Raw genomic sequence first — 23,700 nt, 5'->3', positions numbered from 1 at the left:
ACCCTGAAAGGAGCCCAGGACCCCGCCCAGGCTGTGGGGAGCTCAAGTGCCCCCAGGCTCGCCCTCCAGACCCCGCTCACTGGGGAAGCTCCCAGAGGCCCCTCAGGAAGGAACGCTGGGGTCCCGGAACCTAGGCTAGAAGCATATCCAGTTTAGCTCTGCGGAACTGAAGGTGTCTTGTCTTCTCCTATTCCGTGGAAGTGATGCTGCAACCAGGTATGGGACTACAAACCCACCCCCGCATGGAAGAGAAAGAGAGCCAACGAGGAGAGAGAAGCTGCGTGAGAGGCCCTTTAGGAACGTCAAGTACCAAAGCCAGCGCACAAGCTGCATATCCGACGACGGCTGAAAGACACCTTACTTTCAGGATGGCAATGAACAATGAAGAAAAAGAACTAAAATTTAATGCAGCAAGAAGTAAAACATTTTCATATGAAAATGCCTATCACGCCCCAAAAGGGATAATTATATTTAAATCTCAACATTTTGAAAGGAAATACTACTGAACTTCAAATACTCACATTGAGAACCTATACTGATTGTTACTCCTACTCACCCGTTTGTCTAGAGTTCTCTCCCTCACAAAATTAAGCAGGTGATCATTGACCAGAAGAATGTCCTTTTTAGCAGCTGTAACTATGGACACAATAACATCATGTCTAATAGCTTCCTCAGGGTCGTGTGATCTCACTTTAAGATACTCTGAAAGATAAAATTTTATTTCATTAAAATGGAACTTCAAAATTTAATGTTTTTTAAATTGAGTTAAGACCTTTGAAAGTAAGGTCTTTAGCACAGCAAATGCAAACCCAAGGAGAATGTTCCATGTTCCAAGTAAGTTGGTAGCAGTGGAGGGAGGGCGGGTAGGAGACAGAAACACAAAAAGGAAGGTCAGTCCTCCCACCCAAACAAAACAGTCTGCTCCCAACCCACCTGTGAATCCCTTCCCCGCCTGCAGCTGCAGGGTAGCTGCTTCCAGGAGTCCTAACACCTCATTAGTTAAACAAACCCGGTACATCAACCAAGCAGTGTATCAACATTAAGTATTTCACCTTTGTTTTTTGTTTAAATGTTAAAACATTCAAGACAAGTGTTGCCACTACAGCGTTCAAGTTTCTCTTCTTTAATCAGGGAAACCTTCAGCGAGGTAACTGAGAACAAAACTGAGATACCAGCTATCAGGACACAGGGTTACAGGCAAGACCACAGGCAAGTCCATGTAACTGAACTAAGAAAGGCCAAAAGGAAGACAGAGGAGATGAAACAGTTAAAACCCACGAGTGCCTATAGGAGGGTCTCCAAGTTCAGCAGGACACTTTGGACCTGGCCCTGGGAATGCGGAAAGAAAAATGAACAACCTTCAGTAATCGTGCACCGGGCTTAAGAAACAAGCCCGGACTTCCGCCAAGATGGAGGCATAGGTGGAGACACCGTGCTTTCTCACACAACCAAGTTTAGAGACAACAAAATATTAGCAACAGAAAACACAGCCAGAACACAGAAAATTGAACTTTTCAGAAGTCTGATAACAACGAATGCTTCAGCCTGACCAGTAAGAGGGGCGAAACCAGCAGCTGTCGGAGCAGGGTTGCACAGGAAAACTCGGTCAGACAGACTCAGGCCGCGGATCCCAGGCGTGGGGTTGCAAAGGGCCGACCCAGTGAGTGACCCAGTGAGCGACCTAGTGAGCCACCCAGTGACCGACCAGCGGATCTCGCGAGGGTGAAGGGCGTGACAGGTTGACTGTGCTGGCGCATTCCTGCACAGATAGACCAGCGAGGGAGTGGGCAGTGAGATGGGACCGAGCGGGTCCCAGCGTCACAACCCAGCAACCTGAGCAACCCTCCTCACCCAGCTGTGGGAAGCAGGAGGGGGGCCGCCATTTCCCCACTCTGATCCCGCCCCCACATGCAGTGTCACAACGCAGTGACCCCGCCCTGGAGGCCCCGCCCCGCTCCTAAGGACCGGAGCGCTCCTCATACTTAATGGGCCTGAACAGACCAAAAATGGCTCAAGAAGATCTCAAAGCCCCAGAGCCCATAAAGCTAAGTGACAAAGAAATAGCCAAACTTTCAGATGCACAGTTCAAAACACTGGTGATCAGGATGCTCACAGAACTGGTTGATTTTAGTCACAAATTAGAGGAACATATGAAGGCTAAACTAATTGAAATGAATGGCAATGCACAGGAAACCAATAGTAATGGAAAGGAAACTGGGACTCAAATCAAAGGAGTGGACCAGAAGGAGGAAAAAAATGACCAACCAGAACAGAATGAAAAAACAAGAATTCAAAAAATGAGGAGAGACTTAGGAAACTCCAGGACATCTTTAAACGCTCCAACATCCGAATTATAGGGGTACCAGAAGGGGGACAGGAACAGCCACCAGTGGAAAACTTATTTGAACAAATAATAAAGGAGAATTTCTCCAATCTGGCAAAGGAAATAGACTTTCAGGAAATCCAGGAAGCTCAGAGTCCCAAAGAAGTTGGACCCAAGAAGAAACACACCAAGGCACATCATAATTACATTACCCAAGATTAAAATGAAAGAGAGAATCCTAGAAGCAGCAAGCTAAGGGGACAGTCACCCACAAAGGAGTTCCCATCAGACTGTCAGCTGATTTCTCCAAAGAGACCTTACCAGCAAGAAGGGGCTGGAAAGAGGTATTCCAAGTCATGAAATCTAAAGACCTACAACCAAGATTGCTCTATCCAGCAAAACTTTCATTTAGAATGGAAGGGCAGATAAAGTGCTTCTTAGATAAGATCAAATTAAGGAGTTCATCATCACCAAGCCCTTATTATATGAAATGTTAAAGGGACTTATCTAAGAAAAAGATAAAAAATATGAACAGTGAAAGGACAGCAAACGCACAGTTATTAACAACCACAGCTAAAACAAAACCAAGCTAAAAAGACAGCTAGATCAGGAGCAGAACCATAGAAATGGAGATTACATGGAGGGTTAGCAACAGGGGAGTGGGAGAAGGAGAAGGGAAGAGAAGGTACAGAAAATAAGTAGCATAGACGGTAGGTACAAAATAGATAGGGGGAGGGCAAGAATAGTATGGGAAATATAGAATCCAAAGAACTTGAGACACATGGTCATAAACTAAAGGGGGGGAATGGTAGGGGTAGGGGGGTGGGTGCAGGGTGGAGGGGAATGAAGGGGGGGAATAGAACAACTGTAATGGCATAATCAATAAAATAAAAATTTGAAAAAAACAAAACAAAAAAGAAACAAGCCCAATGCTATTTTATTTTTAAAATTCATCTTCAGTCACACAACTGAAGATGAATTTTAAAAATAAAATATTCAGCCCTGGCCAATAGCTCAGCTGGTCACAGCACCACCCTGACATGCCAAGGCTGAGGGGCCACTCCCCCGTCAGGGCACACACGGGAATCGGCCAGTGAGTCCATGGGCAAGTGGAACAGCAAACTGATGTATCTGTCCCTCTTTCTCCCGCTTCTTCATCCTCTCAAAAATCAATCAATAAAAATGTTTAAAAATAAATAAAATATTCAGCTTTTTAAATGATAAGACAAAATAAAATTTCACTTGGAATAATATAGCCATGCCTATACACAACAAACAGAGCTTATGATTGTTGTAAGTAAATTTACTTCTCTATAAAGTAGCAGTTGAACAAGTAATTGTAACATGAACATTCATAAAACCACTGCTCAGGTCTTAAGCCTGTCTACCCTGAACATAGGAACTAGTCTGAAAAATGCAAAATAACATATGTCGCTAAAAAAACTTTTGAAAAAATGTAAAGGTTATTTTACCTTAGTAAAAAAAGTTATTTTTAGTACTGATTTCAAATAGTATATATTAAATATACCTCAATTTCACTTCCCCACCAATTATCTTTCATTATACTTGTTTTGAATACATGTTATTTTAGGTTCCATTAAAAAAAAACATCGCCCTGGCTGGTGTAGCTCAGTGGATTGAGTGCCAGCCTGCAAACAAAAGGGTCGCAGGTTCAATTCCCAGTCAGGGCACATGCTCAGGTTGCGGGCCAGGTCCGCAGTAGGACGCACATGAGAGGCAACCACACACTGATGTTTCTCTCCCTCTCTCCTTCCTTTCACTTCTCTCTAAAAATAAACAAATAAAAAGCTTTTAAAAACTAAAAATTCATTAAAAAAAGAAAAAAAAAACAATGACACACCATGAATTTTAAGATGAATCCCTATTTCTCTAAAACAGTTATTCACAAAGCAGGTATACACAAGAAACATAATGTATAGATATTTACTGTGCAGAGAAAATAGAGGAGACAAACATTCTCAATAGCTACCCAGCATGAAAAAGAATCTAATATGCTTCCCAATATGGGCTATGTCCCTGAAACTTGGCTAAAGATACAAGGCTGTCTCTCACAAACACACTGGAGAGAAGATAAATGTGTGTGGTTTAGCACATATTTCTCTCGGCGCATTCCATAACTTCTAAGAAAATGTCTTAAATGGAACAAGTAACAAGAGATCACAGCAAAAGAGATTTCCAACAAAACTGTGGCAGATGAATGGTAAATGCCAGAGGAGAAAGGGAAAGGATAAAATCCAAAGGAGGAAGAAAACGAACAAAACCAACGAGCGAGCAAACAGCTGACTCCGGAGCAGAAGAGCCTGCAAGCATCTGGACACAGAAGGCACTGAGCTGGGGGCGGAGACGAAGATGGACGGCAGCTGAACACGAGGGGTCGGAAGGCAGACCCCGGACTCTTCAGAGCTTTCGTGCAACTCCAAAAATTAACGTGTTCCCAGAGGCCAAACACTAGGAAGTCATACACTGTAACACAGATGTTCCATAAAAACGAAACTACATGCAGGGTCCAGCAGATGGAAGGCCTGCTTGAGTGTGGTCGGTAGGGTCATAATATGGGTGTGATAATTTATAGTTTTAATGTGAACATTTCACCTAACACATCATATGGTGTGCTTGAGTGTGACATTGTTATGTTACAGAATTATACACTTATGATTTTGTAATGACAAACATGGGGTGTTATTTGTGCCAGATCCTGTCTATTCAGGATCTCCATAAAAGCTCCATGTGATCTGTTCGACATCGGTGGATTCAACCAACCACCAACAGAAAGTAACTGAAGTGCGGAAAAAACACCCCGTTAGAGCCCTGGTCGGGTAGCTCACTTGTTCAGAGCCTTGTCCAGACACACGGAGGTCGCAGGTTCATGCCCTGGTCAGGACACAAAGAAGAATCAAACCAATGATGCATAGATAAGGACTGAAACAACGAATCGACGTTTCTCTCTAAAAATTATAAATTTTTTAAGTAAAGTTGATGAAGTGTATGTACTATGTCACTAGGCCTACAATGGCTGTGTCTGTACTAAACATGTAGTTTTTTTTCTTGTCATTATTCTCTAAACAATGCAGTTAACAATTACTTACATAGAATTTACATTGCATTAGGTATTATAAATAACCCAGAGATGATTTCAAGTATAGGGCAGGATGTATATAGTATATATTTTCATGTGTAATTACATGCAAAACTACACCACTTTATATAAGAGATTTAAGCGTGCTCTGATTTTAGTATCTGCATGGAGGAGGTGAGGGAGTACCAATGCCCACGGACACCGAGGGACAACTGACCTGTCTTTAGCTAAAGCAAAAAGTAGACTAAAAAGGAGGTTCTATGCAAAGTCACTCCTCAGGGTGACCTGATCATAATTTCTAACTCAGCAAGCAGGTCATGGTGGGCAATTAGGGCCAGGCACATAACTTCTTTAAAGAAAGGTTTTAAGCCAGCCGTGTCTACCTGTTCTTGTGCATCTAGGTTAACACACCTTTGAAATACCAGGAGTAATAAATACTCTTTGGACCCAGCAATCCTGCTTCTTGAAATGTATCCGAAGGAACCCAAAACACTAATTCGAAAGAACATGAGCACCCCTGTGTCTACTGCAGTGTTATTTACAATGGCTAAGACATGGAAGCAGCCCGAGTGTCTATCAGCACAGGAGTGGATAAAACGTCCGTGATACATGTACACGATAGTAAAAAGAAGAAAATGGTACCCTTTGCAATGGTACTGACAAACCTGGAGAACATTATATTAAGGGATATGAGCTGGTCAGAGAAAGACGAATACCATATGATTTCATTCGTATGTGGAATCTAACGAACAAACTGAATTAACAAGGAAAATGGGGACAGACTCAGAGAGCAAGATGACAGCTAAGGGGGGAAGGTTAGGGGATGGAGGGAATCAAGCAAAAAGGAAAACGGACTCATGGACACGGACAGCAGTGTGGAGATTGGTGCGGGGGGGGGGGGATAAGGAAACTAAATGGTAATGGAAAAAATACAATAAAGATCGAATAAGGGGGAGTGGGCTGGGATGGGGGTAAAGGGCAGAAAACTGTACTTGAACAATTAAAATTTTTAAAAGTAAATTTAAAAGATTGAATAAAAAATAAAGAAAAATTAAAAACAGTAATACCCTTGGAAAGCAGTATTAAGCTTCAAGCGAGCACTTAACCTCCAATTAAGCCTCAAGCGAGCACGTAATTTCCAATTACTTCCTCACACCTTTACAATCTTCACTTTCCCTCAACCTCCAATTCCTAACAGAAGCTGCAAAACTGTTACCCTCAGGAGCCTGTGAGAACGTGTGCCCCACAGGTGTTGTCCGTTTGGCTCACACACACTCTTATGCAAATTCACTACCGCTTTAGATGTTTCTCATAGCAACAGAAACATTCCAAGTAACTGTCAGGACCAGTAAAGGTCCTTACTGGTGAAATAACTCATATCTAAAGTATTTTTTAGATAGCTATAAAAAATTGAAACACCTACTACTTAGCCAATAACTCTGCTTTGAAGTTCTGACTATGAAAAAGTGTTTAAAATTTTTTATGCTTTAACAAGAAATCCAGAATACATATAAAATGACTGTAATTCAACAAAAATAGTAAGTCAAAAAAAAAAAAGATGGGTTCAAAATTGAAACAGATCCTTCACACACAAAACCACAGATCAACATGCACACTAAATGATGCTCCATCTCATTAGTCGTTAGGAAAAGGCCAATTAAAACCACTAAAGAAAAAGACTTAGGAGGGTGGCTGAGATCAGAGACCGACAAAACAAAATGTTGGTAAAAGATGCTTTACAACTGAAACTCCCAAACATTACTGACATTAAGTGGAAAACAGTGCAAGCAAAATGGAAACCTTAGTCGTTTCTTATAAAGTTAAACATGTATTTATCCTATGTCCAGCAATTCCATTCCTAAATGGTTCCAAAAAGAAATAAAAACATAAGTCCACAGAAACATTTGTCCACGAATACTCACAGTAATCTTAGTCACAATTACCCCAAACCAAAACAACCCAGACATCCATGAAAAGGAAAAAATGAATCAACATTATGGCGCATTTGTAACGAATGCTACACAATAATAAAAATAAACTCAGAATATAAGAATCTCAGACACTAGCAACTAGACTTTTAAACGCCTGATAGGACGCCCCCCTCTGGGGAATCTGAGTAGTTCAGGAGGAACCACCCGCAGGCTCCCCAAGGACAGCCCAGGCTCGCTGCCCCAGAGCAGTGGCTGGAGTCCACAACCCCACCCACCCCTCAGAGTTCTCTGATCTGCTCTCTGCGTAGCCCCGACTCCTCATGATGAGCAAACAGCCAGACTGTCAAGCATTTAAAAAAGCCTCTGATGTGGGAAATAGAAAAGCAAATATAAAGCGGGAAAAACAAGTCAGCTGAAACATTTTATAGGAAGAAAACTTGGGCAAAACATGGTCACTAATTTTCTCAGAGACCACTGCGCAAAGGACACCAGAGGCCGCAGCCTCAGTGGCAGACACACCACTGAGGAAGGAGGAGGAGGAAGAGGAAGGGCAGGAGACAGAGGCGCACCCCAGAGGCAGAGCAGGCGGGGGAAGGAAGGAGCTGGCCAGTGAGAGGAAGAACAGACCGGCACTGCTCAGTGCTTTGAAGCAGCTCTGGGTGGACAGAGGGCTCCCGGCAGGGTATCCACCCCCACCCCCGTCTGCCAAAAGATGAAACCGATAAATACCTACTGTTGAAAGCTGATGGGAATTTAACAAAACCTGAAAGTGTTACTATGACAATCTGTTGTTAAAAATATTACCAAAAGCTACACTTTGATTTTTATCAGAAGGAAGATTAAAGAAGCAACTGTGAGCAAATACTGCATAAAAAAGCAGTTACAAGTGTACTACAAGTTAATAAAGTTTAAAAAAAGAGGAAATAACAAGCAATAGTGTGACATATGAGACGAGCTTTAAGAATTAAAGCTTTCAAAGGGCCTTGATTGATCAGAAAGAAGCTGGAGAATTCTAATTAACTTTATAGACTTCATTAACCTAGCCTCCAAGTGCATGCAGAGAAAAAAAATAAATCAAAGAAAATTAATTAAGCAGAAGAGAGGAAAATAGAAAAAAGCATGAAAATAGAACAAAAATAAGATATTAGGAATAAAATCAACCATATTAAATTCAAATGATATTTAAATGAAGTTTTAAAGCACATGGCAACACCACATACGATTTATGGGGAGGTAAACATGGCGTTACAGGAAGATAACAGGGTGCAGACCACACCCAGTCCAGGGGTCACCCTCTGCAGAAGGAGGGTGGTTCGTGAGGGGCATTTAAGGAAAATCTAAAATTTATTTTCCTTCTTTAAATCTCTAAGCAAACACAACAAAATGCTAAACTTTCTGAGAAATACACAGTAGCTGTTATATTCACCTGCATTTCCTGAACTAGTCCATAATTACAAAACATTTGATAGTAAATAGTTAAATGCGTGATATTCTCATTACTACATAAACATAAAATTCTGAACTGCCTTATACATAGTTCAAAAAGCTTAATTTCATTTTAGGATGGTTAAATTCATTTACATATTAATGATTCTCATCCAAGTTCTTAAAATATTAGAAAATGTTCAAGTCTGATAATTTACTCAAAGATCTGTTCAAATTAAAATGCCTGAAATTCTTTTAGAAATGTTCTTAAACTATGAAATTAATCTTATCTCTAATATAACCATCGTTTTATAGGTGCTTTCAGCCTAAGTCAGCACTAGGAGGTAAAAAATTCCAGCTTCAGAGAGACAATCTAATGACGACGAACTGAAACAAGACTTCACCTATAATAACAACAAAAAGGTGGCTTTTTCTCCCCAACACACAAAACCAGTATTTTTTCACCAGCGAATGTCCAGAAGTACCTGTTGTCACGGGCACACAGTACCTGTCAAGTCCTTTGCTAAGTCAGGATGGTTCATGAGACAGTGGCTCGCAAATTTCACACATTCCAGGCGTATTGGTACATGAATGTCATTAAACCTGATAAAATATAAAGGCAGAGTCATCTTCAAAATCAGAGAAAGAAACAAATGTATTTAATTCACACTTATACCTATTTCTTTGATTAAAAGGTTTTTCTTTTAATCTAGGTAGGATAATTCTCGGTGAAATCAGACAGTTTACCCAACTTTGTGATACGCTGTTTGTGTGTAAATGCACTGAAATCTCCTTACCAAACCAGGACAATGTCCTTGAGAACTGTGTATTTTTAAGGAACAATACACATCCAGCTTAGATACAAGAATTAAGGTGACAAAGTTTTTTCTAAAATTTTATACTTTCCAGTATATTTGTAATGAAAGTACGTGTGCACACAGTTCTCACATGTATCACACAAACCCCACACTGAGTTTGGGAAGAAAGCCCTTCCTTGGAGCGCTCGGTCTCGAACTCGCGCACTCATGAATGTGCGGTGGACCTCGCGCAGACCTGCATCCCTATACGTGACTGAAGCCGTGCCCACACCGGTCCTACCCATCTAACCGCCACAGTCTCCACATGCCCACTAAAATGAAGACAGTGTTTGCACGGCTTTGCAGAGTTTTACATCACTGATATTAAAAGAAAAAAAAATACAAAGTAATAGAAAGGTGACAAATTTAAATTAGGCTTTTTTTTTTAAACAAAAAAACCTATAAAGTTGGGTAATCCAAGTCCTGATTTAAAGATATACTGAGTATCTTTGTGTAAAAATTGTAATTTTGTTACAGTATATAAAACATTTTAAATTGAGTGTCATAATGTAATTACACTTATAAAATGAGTTACCTACAAAGGAGTTCCCGTAAGACTATCAGCTGATTTCACCAAAGTAACCTTGCAGGCAAGAAGGGACTAGAAAGAAGTATTCAAAGTCATGAAAGGCAAGAACCTACATCCAAGATGATTCTATCCAAGAAAGCTTTCATTTGAAATGGGAGGGCAGATAAGGTGCTTCTCAGATAAGATCAAGTTAAAGGAGTTCACCATCAAAAAGCCCTTCTTGTATGAAATGTTAAAGGGACTTATCTAAGGAAAAGAAGATCAAAAATATGAACAGTAAAATGACAACAATTATCAACAAAATGAACCTAAAGAAAAACAAAAACAAGCTAAGCAAACGACTAGAACAGGAACGGAACCACAGAAATGGCGATCACATGGAGGGTTATCAGTGGGGAGGGGAGGGGGAGAATGAGGGAAAAGGTACAGGGAGTAAGAAGCATAAATGGTAGGTAGAAAATAGACAGGGGGAGGTTAAGAATATTACGGGAAATGGGGAAGCCAAAGAACTTAAATGCATGACCCATGGACATGAACTAAGGTGGGGAAATGCTAGTGGGAGGGGGTGTACAGGACAGAGGGGAACAAAGGGGAGTGGAAAATGGGACAACTGTAATAGCATACTCAATAAAATATATTAAAAAAATAAAAATTATCAAAGGCAAGATGAAAAGAAAAAGGGAAATTATAAATATAACCAATCACTATGAGCATTCAAAAATTCCAAAACACGATGCTTACTTTTTATGAGTTCAGAGAACAATCTTAACTGTGGATGTGTTTTGAATACATTACTATACATAGGTATAGACATCCGTTACTTTGAAATAGGACACCAAAATCATATACCTGCCCAAATAACACTGCCAGAGGGGTTTGTTTTGAGAAGCCAGCTCTGAATCCTTTGCCCCGAACATCTTCGCCAGCAGTTTGACCACCTGCAGCCGCTCCTCGTTGTCATTGCTCTGGAAGGGATGAGTGCGCAGCTTTACGACCGAGCGGGGCACAGCGAGGCGCACACCCGGAGCCGTCCTCTCGGCTGGCTGCTCCTCCAACTGCACAGAATCCCCCGCCCCCCGCCCCCACCCCAACTCCAGATGAAACACCACACAGAAACGTGCCCCCCAGACTACTCACCTCGGATTACAACAAAGCAGTACTTCCTCCATGAAAACACATTCTCAAATTTGAGTAAATATTACAAGTCCCCACCTCCCTTACAATTGGGTCTTATTTTCATTCAGAGTCAAATTCAAAAACTAACTTTCCTCAAACCTACTTAGGACACTTAACAGACTACCTGGGGTTTTCAGGAACAGATTCTGACAGAGGCCAAGCCCTCGGTACAGAGAGAATAAATCCCCCGCGACTATCCCAGTTCAGCTGTTTGTAGAAACAAGTATGTGCCGAAGTCTCCCCACAGCACACTTAGCTCACGTTCACACAGCGGGTTCGTAACGGAGCGTGACAACATGATGGAGCCTTCCACATGCAGAAACTAAAATTTCTGCTTTCTACCTACATCGTGGGTACCCTGAGGACAAGAACTCAATTTTACTACAGATTTTGGTACCTCCAAAAGATGACAATGATTAAATGGCTAAGCCAGCACAACTCTAAAACTGAACATAAAATGGGACCATTGGGAATATTAAAAAGCACTGATATTCCAGGTGTGATGGACAGCATTGTACAATTAAAAAACATTTTAAACCAATGCCTCGGCCATGCCTTAAGAGCTCCAATAATATGACCTCACTTGTTTCTATTACCTCTCTTGTTCTCCTTCCACAGAGACACTTGTCAACCCCAGGTAAACATTATTAGGATGACCTTAAAAGTTATATTAAATAAAAAAAAGCATGCACACAAAAAAACTCCAAAACAAAATAAAAAAGCAACCGACACCTAAACCCTACGCCAGCTCTTCTGATCGACTGCCCGGTTTACTACTACCCGCCCATCTACTGCCTGGACATTGACTTGTCTGTTAAGGCTCAGAGCCGAAGACCCCAACGCGCAGCCAGGAGTGACTTCGGTTCACTTCCCGTTTCCATCCAGCTGTGCGATTCCTTGTGCGCCACACACTCGCTCAGTGCCTTCCCCCCACCTGCTTCTGCACGGTGTTTCCTTTGCTTCACTCGTGTGCTGTTTGTATCTTCTGTGACATGTACAGTACCTGGCCTCTTCTTAGATCCGGATTATTTTCCCCCTTCCTTTCATACTAGATGTTCAATTGCAGAAAGCAGGGATGACAACCCTTATTTTTATATTTCTTAAAGTACTCAATGTTTTTATTAGAGAAAATGAGACCAAAACACAATTACGAGTGTGCCCGACTGCCCCATGGAAATCACTCACTACATGAGGAAAGGAGGACAGGGAGGCAGGTGAGCCAATGGCTCGCTGGAGAAACAGATGGAAAAGATGCCTAAGAATGAAGCAAGAATTATTATACTACCAACATGGACTGCTTATTTTGTTACTTCGGAAAAAATCAAAATGTTCAGAAACAACACAAATGATTTAAGAACTTTTCTGGGTGGTACACTGGGGTTCTTCAAAGACTATTGATTATGAACAGCTTTGTTTAATCCTCCTATAATAACGTGAAAGAAAGCACACCCCCAAACGTGCGAGGGGAACTAACGGCTGCGGCTGTAGTTGGAGAGCAGTGCCCCCCACCCCAGGCAAGTGCACACAGGGAGCCGCCCCCCCTTCTGGGGAGGACGGCCCGACACTGCTGTTACGGCCTGAACAAGGGGTCGGGGGAACCTCTATACACCGTGTCTGAAAAACATTAAGCTTAATGTATAGCTATGACCACAAAAGTGAGAATTTATTTGGAAAATACCACCCTTCTCAATCATTAATTAAGCAGCTACTATCTGCCAGGAACCATGGTGGGCACTGGAGACCCACACACAGGCGAGACACCAACCTGTGGACAGTGAAATCCACCACTTCATCTGTCCCACTCAGATGAAGCCAAGGTGAGAACGCGCTCTTTGCCAATTCGGTTCACAGAAGCACACCGTTTTTAGAAAAGTTACCTTTAGTTTAAACTCCAGCTGGGGTAACACGGAGAGCAGCAAATGACTGTCAATGTTATAGAGCTCCAGGATCAAGTCGAAGACGTGCTCCGACAAGTCACTGATGGACGTTTTCCCCAGCATCAGAACCTGGTTAAAAAACTTTTGAAATAGAAATAGTACCATTAATAGAAACTCCACAGGCAAAACAACTTTTATAAAATCTTAACTATTATGCATTTAAATTCAGTATTATTTTACACCAAGTCAAACTATGCATATCAAAATATTTTCTAACAGGAGGTGAGAAACCATTGTGGGCTATCTGAAAAAATAAAACACAGAATTTACCTTGTACACAATTAAAAATAGGTAACTTATACTGACCCATCAATGAGCACACCAATAAGCACCCTACTGCCAAACGCACTTTATTCTTCCTTATAATACTTGCTACACTGTATCCTGTATTCGTCGTCTTAATTCTTCTAGATAAATTGCTTAAGGATAAGGGATCACTTCTTGTTCACCTTATCATGTATGAGAGAACAGCAAAAACAAAGCCTTATACCTCTACAGTAAGGGCCAATTACATTTTAAAAATATGTAATGTTACATTTATAATGCAGAACTTCTTTATAATTCTTTTTCTGTTATGTTCTCATAAAGTGAAATAAATGATATACAAGGCTTATAGCACTAATTAAAATCCAATTAAAAGCACACACAAACACAAAGAAAATTCCTATTTGAACGACTTATTTTCCATAAGCAGCCATCTCTACTTCCCACATTCAGATCACAATACTCCTGCAACTAGCAAAGACACATGGCATAATGGTCGAGTTCCTTTGTACTTAAAGTCTTCCAAACATGTAAAAATTAACCCAGGGCATTCACCATGTAGTCTCAATGGTGGCTCGTCTCCTTGAAGGAGGAGGTGAGGACTTCGCCACACCGGCTGCCCGGTGCGTCCCGTGGGCACTTGGACACACAGCGTGGTTTGAAGAGGCTTTCCACGTGCCAAGTGCAGGCCAAGGGCTTCAGGGTTCTGTGTCTCTTCTGCTTCCTTTCAGTTCTTGGGTTGTTCACATTCTGTTTTACTGTTCTTTCTTTATTGGTTTTAAAAATAATTTGTTTTCCCTTCTTGGTCATCGATTTTGTGGCAAAGGATTTCACGACATCAAACATTAAATTCTCGTTTAGGTTGAAAGTAAAGTGGCTTTGTTGTTTAAATTCACAAATTTTCTCCTATTTAAAAATGATAAATCTACTTTTCCTTAACAAAAAACAATCCTCTTTTCCAGTATGACCACCCTGGTGATCAATCCATCCTCTTCTATCAGTCTGGGGAAGACTCACTTGCAAATTTTTTTAAAAAATTAATTCCCAGGTTTAGCTTCTTACAAATTCCATCAAAAACAGTAACACTTATATCACCTCCATAAAGGCAAGAACCAAGTCAGCCTCTTCCACTGTGTAGTAAGAAGAGCCCAGCACCACGCCTGCAAGGTACGCGCCCGCCACCTCTCCAGTAAACAAGGAACATGTGTCAGGTGCTGTGACACAAACACAGACATCCAAGGCCTACCTGCGGGCCCGCAAGTTAGGGAGGAACTGAAAACAGGTTTGATTAAATAGTTCCATCCAAAAAAAGTTAATTTTTCATTTTCAAGTGGGTAACTAATCGTCATACTAGAAATTTAACTATTTTTATAACAATCACCTCCTAGTGAAAGGAGTATGAGCGAGTTAAAGGTCAGTAATAAATTCTACCTTAGATTTAAGCGCTCAACTTTAATTACCCAAGTGTTTTCATGTTCTCTGGCATCTCCCCAAGCATTATTAACCCCAATTTACAGATGTAAAAACTGAGGCCAAGGAAGATTAAGCAATTTAATAGAACTTTACCTATATCAAGATGAATTTGAAATTTTTTTAATACAAGAATTTTGTGCTATCTTCTGAAACTTCTGATTAAAGTGATCTGGTGGAAAATAGTATTATCAAGAAGTGATCCATGTAGAAACTGTTTATGAACTGTCACTATGTACTTTTTGTTTGATACTCTCTTTTAACTTTTAAAATAATATAGTTTTTAGTTTTCTGAATTGTCAAGTTACAACAAATTCTATCTTAAAAAATAACCTACAACACCACAGTGATTTCTTAAGTCTTTTATATGTAGAAATCACTATTTATAAAGTTGGGGCAGCCCAGGCTGGTGTAGCTCAGTGGATTGAGCGCAGGCCTACAAACCAAACAACGGTGGTTCAATTCCCAGTCAGGGCAGATGCCTGGGTTGCAGGCCAGTCCCCAGCAAGGGACCCACGAGAGGCAACTATACATTGATATTTCACTCCCTCTCTCTTCCCTTCCCCTCTAAAGATAAATAAAATAAAACCTTTAAAAAAAAGACTCAGTTAAAAAAAAAAAGTCGGGGCACATGCCGGGGTTGTGGCCAGGTCCCTGGCTGGGGGCGTGCGAGGCAACCGCACAGTGATGTTTCTCTTCTACTCTTTCTCCCTCCCTTCCCCTCTGCCTTAAAATAAATAAATAAAATCTAAAAATGTAAAATAAAAAAAAAATTGAATGTGTCTAAGCATAAAAGTGAAAAAGACACAAATTTTTCAAAAAGGAATAAAGCGGGGTTATTCTTACCTCAGTATCCTGCCTCTATTGTTGCTCGTTTCCACTAGGAAAGTGAATGAACAATGGCTAATCGCATGCACAAGTTAGAAAGGCCGAGAATACCTTTCATCAGTACTAAATTTTAATTTACAAGACACTTAAATTCATTAGAAAGTCACTTCGCATGTACAGGTACAAGGCACAAAAGAAGGCTCATGAAGGGGCAGAGGAGGAGAAACACAGCAATTCCTGTAACTGCCCAGCTGAGCCCCAGGAAAGGCGAGGGGAAGAGACCGGTAGGAAGAAAACCGCACGGTTGGGAGCAAGCGCGTAACTGCACGCGTGCCGAGACCGGGCCACTGAATCTGCGCCTCCTGCTCAGCTCCTGGCAAAGCTACCAAAGCAAGTGTGTGGGGGGCAGGAACTCAGTAGTCAGTGATGGACACATGCTTTTACCTAAATGCTTTTACCTAGATTTATCTGGGGTCACCGAACTCCTACCTTGGCCCTTTTATCTTTCAACTTTTAGTGTCAATATTTTGAAACATGCACAAATGTTGTGACAACAATAAAGAACCTAGTGCCAACAAACGCCACCATTCTATCTCGAACTTTCTTCCCCTTTCACTTCCCAATCCTATAAAAAAATACCAGCATGGTATAGTATTATTCCCTTCTCTTTATTCCAGAAAAAGGCTTCGAAGGAAGTTGTGCTTGCCTACAAAGCATGGGCTTGGCAATACCAATTTAGATAAATAACCACCAGGAGGAGCTCATCTAGTGCATCTGGTGGGCCATGGAGACATCAGGCTTAAGTCACTCCAAGTGCCAGTAAATCAATAAAGGGAAAGATTCAATCCATTTGATCAGACCAATTCACTCCAGCCAATACCCAAGACTCACAAAATTATAAAAATCAACTCTCAGAACTCCCTGCCAATTTTTGAGCTATTAAGACAGATTAGGTCATTTGATTCCCCAGTTTCTGAAAGTTCACCCTCTAAAATAATGTATAAATCTAATATGTTTTCCCAAATCATCATGTGCTTAAAATCATTTAGGGCCATAGCCAGAAACAAAAATCGAGATTTACCAAGGTACTGTTTCCTAAAGTATGTTCCTTTTCAAAGCACATCTTTTCATGATTTATTTTATATACTGAATTAATTTTTATTTACTATTCAAAACATTCTGTCAATAAACTTCAGGAAAATTAAGTGCATATGTAATTATAAAAAGCTTTCTTTCTCACTTTTCCAAGACAGATTTAAATGATGTATTGGGGTGGCCATAAAGTAAGGTTTTTTCCTTAAAATGAAACACACATTATTCATTTTCACCAATAACTTTATTGATTTGGATATTTTTAATATGCTGGCTACCTCTCATGTGGTGTAACACTGGTTGTTCTCGATCATGTCTCGACTTGACCGCTATCCACTCACCAGGTCCACCCAACCACGGAGCATCGTCCAGTGAGAAAGCTCCCTCCCAAAATCTCACAAACCGCTTCTGACATGTTCAATCAGTCACAGCACCTTCTCCACACACTGTACAAATCTTTGTGTTTTAGTTGCATTTTCACCTTTCTTGAAATAATAAAGCATAATATGCCAAAAGCGTTGGGTATCTTCTTCCATCCTCAATTTTAGAATGGCCACACAAAAAAGTGCAACAATTTTGATGATTTTTTAAATACACACTGATATGACAGCTGTCACAATACAATAAGGCAAAACTGTTTCGAATGAAGTTAAAAACAACTAAGCGCTACTAAAGCCATGGTACAGAAAACAACAAATGAACTTTTCAAAAGGGCCACCCCAGCTAAGTGTGTGAAGGTGGTGGGAGTGGACAGCAGGCAGAGGCAGGGCCCGCCCACAGAGGCTGAGGCACTGTCCTAGCCAGGCTCCCGCAGGGACCCGCAGGTGTGGCGCGGCACAGCTCCTGGCTCCACACGAGAACAAGCGTACAGTCAGCTTCCACGTGGGAGCTGGTCTGCTGAAATGCACACCTTCTAAAAATAAACATGAGAACGTCAACGGTAAATCAAGTAGCTTGGGGCCATTTTGGAAGGACTCACGTCACTGCAGTCCTGCCCTTTTCTAGAAGAGGGAGCGTTAAACGGTCGGCCCCAGGCAGAGCAGGGCGGCCCCTGTGGCCCAATCCGTGCCATTCACACTTGCCTCCAACTTTTAGGTCTTGGCATCTTCCCCTTGTACAAATCTACTTAATCTCCAAAAAGCTGTGAACAATTTCTCTGAATGATAAAAAGTCCCACGTTTTACCTAGTTACATTTTCAACAGTAGAAAACAGTGTATCTTGCTAACCAAAATAAAAGCTGTTTCAGTTCCTAGACAATCTGAAAGTAGCAAATGAATGACTAAGCAAGAGGAGTTAACCTTCTAGAAAATATTAAACAAGAACATTTTTAAATAAGGAGAAAGAAAACACATTACTTAATGATTAAACACAACACAAGATTAAAAGTACATACTACTTCCCAAAATTTGCTTCCGGCAGTCTTTAAAACTGTGGCTAGCCCTTCAGAGAGCTGATTTAGTAAGCCAGACTCACATTGGTAATATATGGTTCAATAGCTTGCGCTGTCCTCTTCAGTAAAGCTTTTGCCAAGTCATATGCTTGCTTGTTTAAGTTCTGAAAAATAAAAATATTATCTGTATTATAGTTCTCTGTGAAAAACAAAACACTGCCTGTATTGGAAAAGCCACTGAAAAAACAAAACAAACACTCAAGCAGATGAATGAGAAACCGTCCAAGACTCAAAATAAAAGAGAGATGGCAAAACCACTTTTTTCCCCTTAGGACTAACTGATCTACTAAAGCCTGACATCCCTTCCAAGCAAGGGTAATTATATGTTCTTTTTATTTCACTCATAACAAAATGTAAACCATATAAAAAATTCAATAAATGTTCAGTAGATTCAAGAGGAGACAGTCATTCTAAATCAAGTCCCAAGGTCAAATCAGCCAGCAAAGTATAAAAACAAGCTGTTGCCCTCAGGTCCAAAAACGCAGTAAGAGGATGAGCTGGGCCTGGCGGAGGGGTGGGGGTGGCCACACAGGGACCGCCTCCGCAGGAGGGGGAGACAAGAGGTCAGAGCAGCGATATGGAGCAGACCTACTCTGGCACATCTCAGAGCACGATTAGGCTCAAATACACAACAACAAAGAATGAAAAGGAAAAGGGTGCAAGAAAAAATGCATTAAGAATGTGTATTTCCGAACAGATTTTGATGATAATAGGATTCAAGACCAAAGATCTAAAATGGAATCAGTACGTCTTCTGATTTAAACACATGACAGAGGCCAGGAAATAAAGAAAAAGCAGACTGAGAGAGGGATACAGATAGATAAATGAATTAAAAAGTTGAAGCTCACATTCAGCATATTTTTAGATTTGTACTGATGCTTGTTTCATATTATTTCATTCATTTCTAATGGGTATTTAGTATTTTACTGCATAATATGCTACAGCTTAACGATTCATTCCCTACAGATAGTGAATTACAGGTCTTGCACATGACTCCTCGTACATATGTGCAATCGTTTTCTGTAAATTCTATCTTTGCTATTTTTCAAAGTTGTTCTTTTTCCTCCTTCTTCATTTTTAGAGTTTCTCTATAAATTTTGCACAGTAAACCTTGGCCAGTTATGCTCACCACATGTCTTGGTCTGGACCTGCCTGTCCAACAGCAGTCGGGGCACCTCAGAGCACACGGAAGTTCCTGAACTAAATGGGATCTTTGCTTGTTCTTCTTGTGCTTTATCTCTCTCTTAAGAAATTCTTTTCTACACTGTGGTTAAGATGTCTTATGCTTTCAAATAAATTTTTAATTTGGTTTAGTAGGATAACATTGGTTAATAAAATTCTATAGGTTTCAGGTGTGCAAATCTATAATACATCATCTGTCTACTGTATTGTATTCACCACCTCAGGTCAAATTCAAATAAAATTTTAAAGATTTGCTTTTTTAGATCTGAATCTTTATTTTACCTGTAATTTATTTTTAGATATGGTATAAAATAAGAATCTAATATTATTTTCCGTATGAATATTCAATTATCCTAAAACCATTCAATAGCCCATTATTCCCTCCAGTGACATGCAATACCCAAACATTCAAGTTTCCCCACAAGCACGCCTTCATTTGTGGATTCTCCATCACTGCCACGCCTCTTTGCCCACCACTGTCCAACGAGAACGATGTGTTAACACCAGGTAGGTGAGCCCCTACTTTCTCATTCCTATTCAAAACTGTTTGGCTGTTACTGGCCACTTGCTCTTCAATGTGAACTTCAAATCAACGTGTCAAAATACAGACACACGCACACAGACATTTTCCATTTCTTCATATGCAGAGAGCGACAGCAGTATGATGCTGATTTTCCCAAACCACAAGCAATAATAAATCATGCAACACAGTTAAGTCTTTTGTACTTTCCAGTCAACTGTAATGACTTTCAACATAAAGAGCATGCTCATTTTTGTAAAATTTCCAAGCAGTTCAAGTCTATATTTAAAGCAACAAATGAAAAATTTTTGAAGTGATACTGACAGGTTTTTATGTATTGACTTGTATCTGGCAACCTCGAAGAACCTTCTCGTACTGAAAACTCCGCACCCCACTTTCAGCACAGGCAGTCCTAACACCTGCAGATAATTTCAGTTTTGTTTCATCTTTCTAATCCTTTTACACCTTTTATTTGTTTCTCTTGTCTTATTCCACTTAAGACTTCTAGTTAATGGTGCTTAGCAGTAACATTCTTGCGTTTTTCCTAAGCAGAAGCAACCTCTTACAACGTTCCTAACCTCCCCAGTAAGGGCAGTGCGGTTCACATATACCCTTATCAGTTTCAGGAAGGTCCTTCCCGCTTCAAATTTGCTAAGAATTCTCATATTTTTGTACTGCATTTTACCAAATGTTCTTCTCTACATCCACTGATATTTTCTCTCTGATCTACTAATTCACATAAATATCTTAGTTTACTGCTAACATTTCCTAATGTTACTCCATCTTTTAGTACTAAAACAAAGCCATTTTGCTATTTACCAATATTACTTTATACTATTTTGGATACTACTTTTATATCAAATTTATGTTATCATATTTTAAATAACATTCTCCTTTGTTATTTAAGGAATTACGATTCTCCTTCTTGGCCTGGTTCTGTGTAGCTTCCCTATAAATATTATAAACTCAAAGTGAGTTGTGTGGCCCTGGCTGGTATAGCTCAGTGGATTAAGCACAGGTCTGCGAACCAGAGAATTGCAGCTCAATTCCCAGTCAGGGCACATGCCTGGGTTGCAGGCTGGTTCCCTGCAGTCCAGTTCCCAGCAGGGGATGCATGAAAGGCAACCATACATTGATGTTTCTCTCCTTCTCTCCTTCCCCTCTAAAGATAAATAAATAAAATCTTAAAAAAAAAAGTGAGTTGTGGAATATTCCTTCCTTCTATATAATCTGGAAAAGTTTGATGAATATAGAATATGCCATTTAAATGACTAGCAGAAGTCTCCTGGTGCTGAGTTGAAGTGCTTCTGTGGTCAGTTTCAGCACTACTGCTGATGATGCTGCTACTACGGTTGTTAGGAAAGAAGGGTTTTGTTTTACGGATAGTTTTTAAAATAAATTAAAGTATTTTATTGGCTAAAGGTTAGGATTTTCTCTCTTGAAACAAACTGGGCACGTTATACTTCCTAAGAATTTGTTTACTTCCAAATATGTCAGCAAAAAATACTGTTCGTGAAGTAGTCTTCTGATCTTTTTCCTGTCGGCTACGCCCCATTTCATTCCGAAACTGTATACAGGGTGGGACCAAGGCAGATGCACAGCTGTTCACATGAAAAGTAACACAACACACAGTTACGACACGAGAATGCCCTGTGTCCAGCACACCCCAGGCTGTGAACCACTCCGGCCCGCCGGTGCTATCACCATCCCCCACCCCGATTCGCCCCGTCAGGGTCTGACGTCCTTTTCAAATCACAACTTGGGTCTGTTGCAGTGTGTCGCTGTTTTCTACTCACTGATGTGTTTTCCTCATTGTTTTTTTCCTTTTATACTTTGTAGATTCTGATGATATTTTTCTAACTTCCTGAATGGATGCTTAGCTATAAAGTTAAATTTAAAAAACCATTTTAAGTTGCCACAAGTTTTAATATGTATCATTTTAATCATTTCTAAATCTTCTGTAATTGCCATTATGATTTATTCTTTTTTGACAAGATCTGTATGACTGCTGTAGACTTGTTGGTCTTATGTTTCACACCCTCAATATTCCTACAAACTGTTGGCCAGCTTGATTTATAATCACTAAGACGTGTTAAAATCACCCACCAAACTGAGCTTCTCTTTCTTCTTCCAATTTGTGATTTACGTATTTTGAGCCTATGTGCATAAAAAGTCAGATGTCTTCCTGCAAACTAATCCATTGCGTAAATCCCTCTTCACCCAGTAAAAACTCTTACACCTACTATTAATACAAGCCACCTCAGTTTCCTTGCAGTTAGCATGTGCTCGGCAGTCTTTTTTCTATCCTTTTATTAACAATGACCAGTTAGATTATTTTCAATCTGACCTGATCATCTGCCTTAAGTCCAAATTTGCAGCATTTACATTTATTGTAATTCTTCCTTTTATTGTAATCCTTAAATTTTTAGCTTAAATACCTCTTTAAGTTAAGAGTTAATCAAGAGACCTACACTACTGACATCACAAGGACCTCATCACTCATTAACTCCCTTCAAATTTTATGTTATTTGTATCCAGTGTTTTAAGATCATCTTCCTCATACTTCTTTAATTAACCATCATAATCATGATTGCTGTTTTTATCTTATTTAGAGAATTTCTTTGTTTGCACTATTTCTTGTATTCTCACTCCTTTTAAATTCAGTTTCAAGTACTCACAAAGTGGTTCTTTCAGGAAACACCTATTGACAAATAAGTATTTAATGTCTCAGTTTCACTCAAACTGGATATGCGTACACCCCTACAATTGATTTTATCCTATCACTGTGAAAATATAGTTCCATTATGTTCTGGCATCTATCCTTGTTACCAGAAAGTCGGCAGTTCAGCCCTCATTCTGTGGTTGAGAGATCATGCCTTTTCCCTGAGGTGCTTTACACATTGTTTTAATGTTCTACACTATCCCCAAGATGTGCCTGGACTGGGATTTCTTATTTATTCTGCTCATGACACTTTTGCTTCCTAACCCATAAATTCATTGTCTTCATCAATTCTGGAACATATTAAGCACATTTCTGTTTTAATATCTCTTCTCCACTCTCTACTTGGTATTCTGAAATCACTATTAAACATATTGGACCTTTCCATGTATTTTTCATGTTTGAGCATCTTTAATGTTTTATCTCACCGCGTCTATTGAGTTGGCCAAAAAGTTTGTTCAGTTTTCACATCCCACCAATAACTTTACTGAACAACGTATTCACCATTTTGTTCCACTATGTTTTGCCATCTTTCAGGCACTTCATACCTCCAGCCTCCCAAAACTCTTTACCTCTTTGAACAATAAACTGTTCCAGGTACCTTTGCAGTCCTCCAGGGAACTGCAATTTTTTCCATTAAGAGAATTTTGTAAAGATTGAAATAAATGGAAATCTGAAGGTGCAGTGTCTGGTGAATAGGGCAGATGAATCATAATCTCCCAGCCAGGCTTCTACAGTGTTTGCCTGGTCATCAAAGAAACATGCAGTCTCGCAGTATCCTGGTGGGAGACTGCACGTTTTCTGTTGACTAATTCTGGACGCTTTTCATCGAGTGCTGCTCTCAGTTGGAATTAACCCTCTGGTTTTCTGGAAGGAGCAGAGAGTAGAGGACTCCCTTC

At 40.2% G+C, this 23,700-nt stretch overlaps 1 protein-coding gene across 2 annotated transcripts in view; it reads right to left on the bottom strand.

Annotated features, from left to right (window-relative positions):
* PDS5B (PDS5 cohesin associated factor B) overlaps positions 1-23,700 on the bottom strand; it is a 130,620-nt gene that overhangs the window by 60,459 nt on the left and 46,461 nt on the right. For both annotated transcript variants that reach the window (XM_037129375.2, XM_037129380.2), the window contains exons 7-11: positions 18,404-18,484; positions 13,216-13,356; positions 11,012-11,127; positions 9,285-9,379; positions 557-702 (exon numbers count right to left, since the gene is read on the bottom strand). In XM_037129375.2, coding sequence (XP_036985270.2) covers positions 557-702; positions 9,285-9,379; positions 11,012-11,127; positions 13,216-13,356; positions 18,404-18,484 — 579 coding nt within the window. The remainder of the gene's footprint in view (positions 1-556; positions 703-9,284; positions 9,380-11,011; positions 11,128-13,215; positions 13,357-18,403; positions 18,485-23,700) is intronic.

The sequence above is a fragment of the Artibeus jamaicensis genome, unplaced genomic scaffold (assembly GCF_021234435.1).
Source record: "Artibeus jamaicensis isolate MK-2021 breed Jamaican fruit bat unplaced genomic scaffold, CSHL_Jam_final contig_415, whole genome shotgun sequence".
Taxonomy (NCBI): domain Eukaryota; kingdom Metazoa; phylum Chordata; class Mammalia; order Chiroptera; family Phyllostomidae; genus Artibeus; species Artibeus jamaicensis.
Note: the sequence above shows the minus strand (reverse complement) of the source record. Positions and strands in the feature narration are given on the sequence as shown.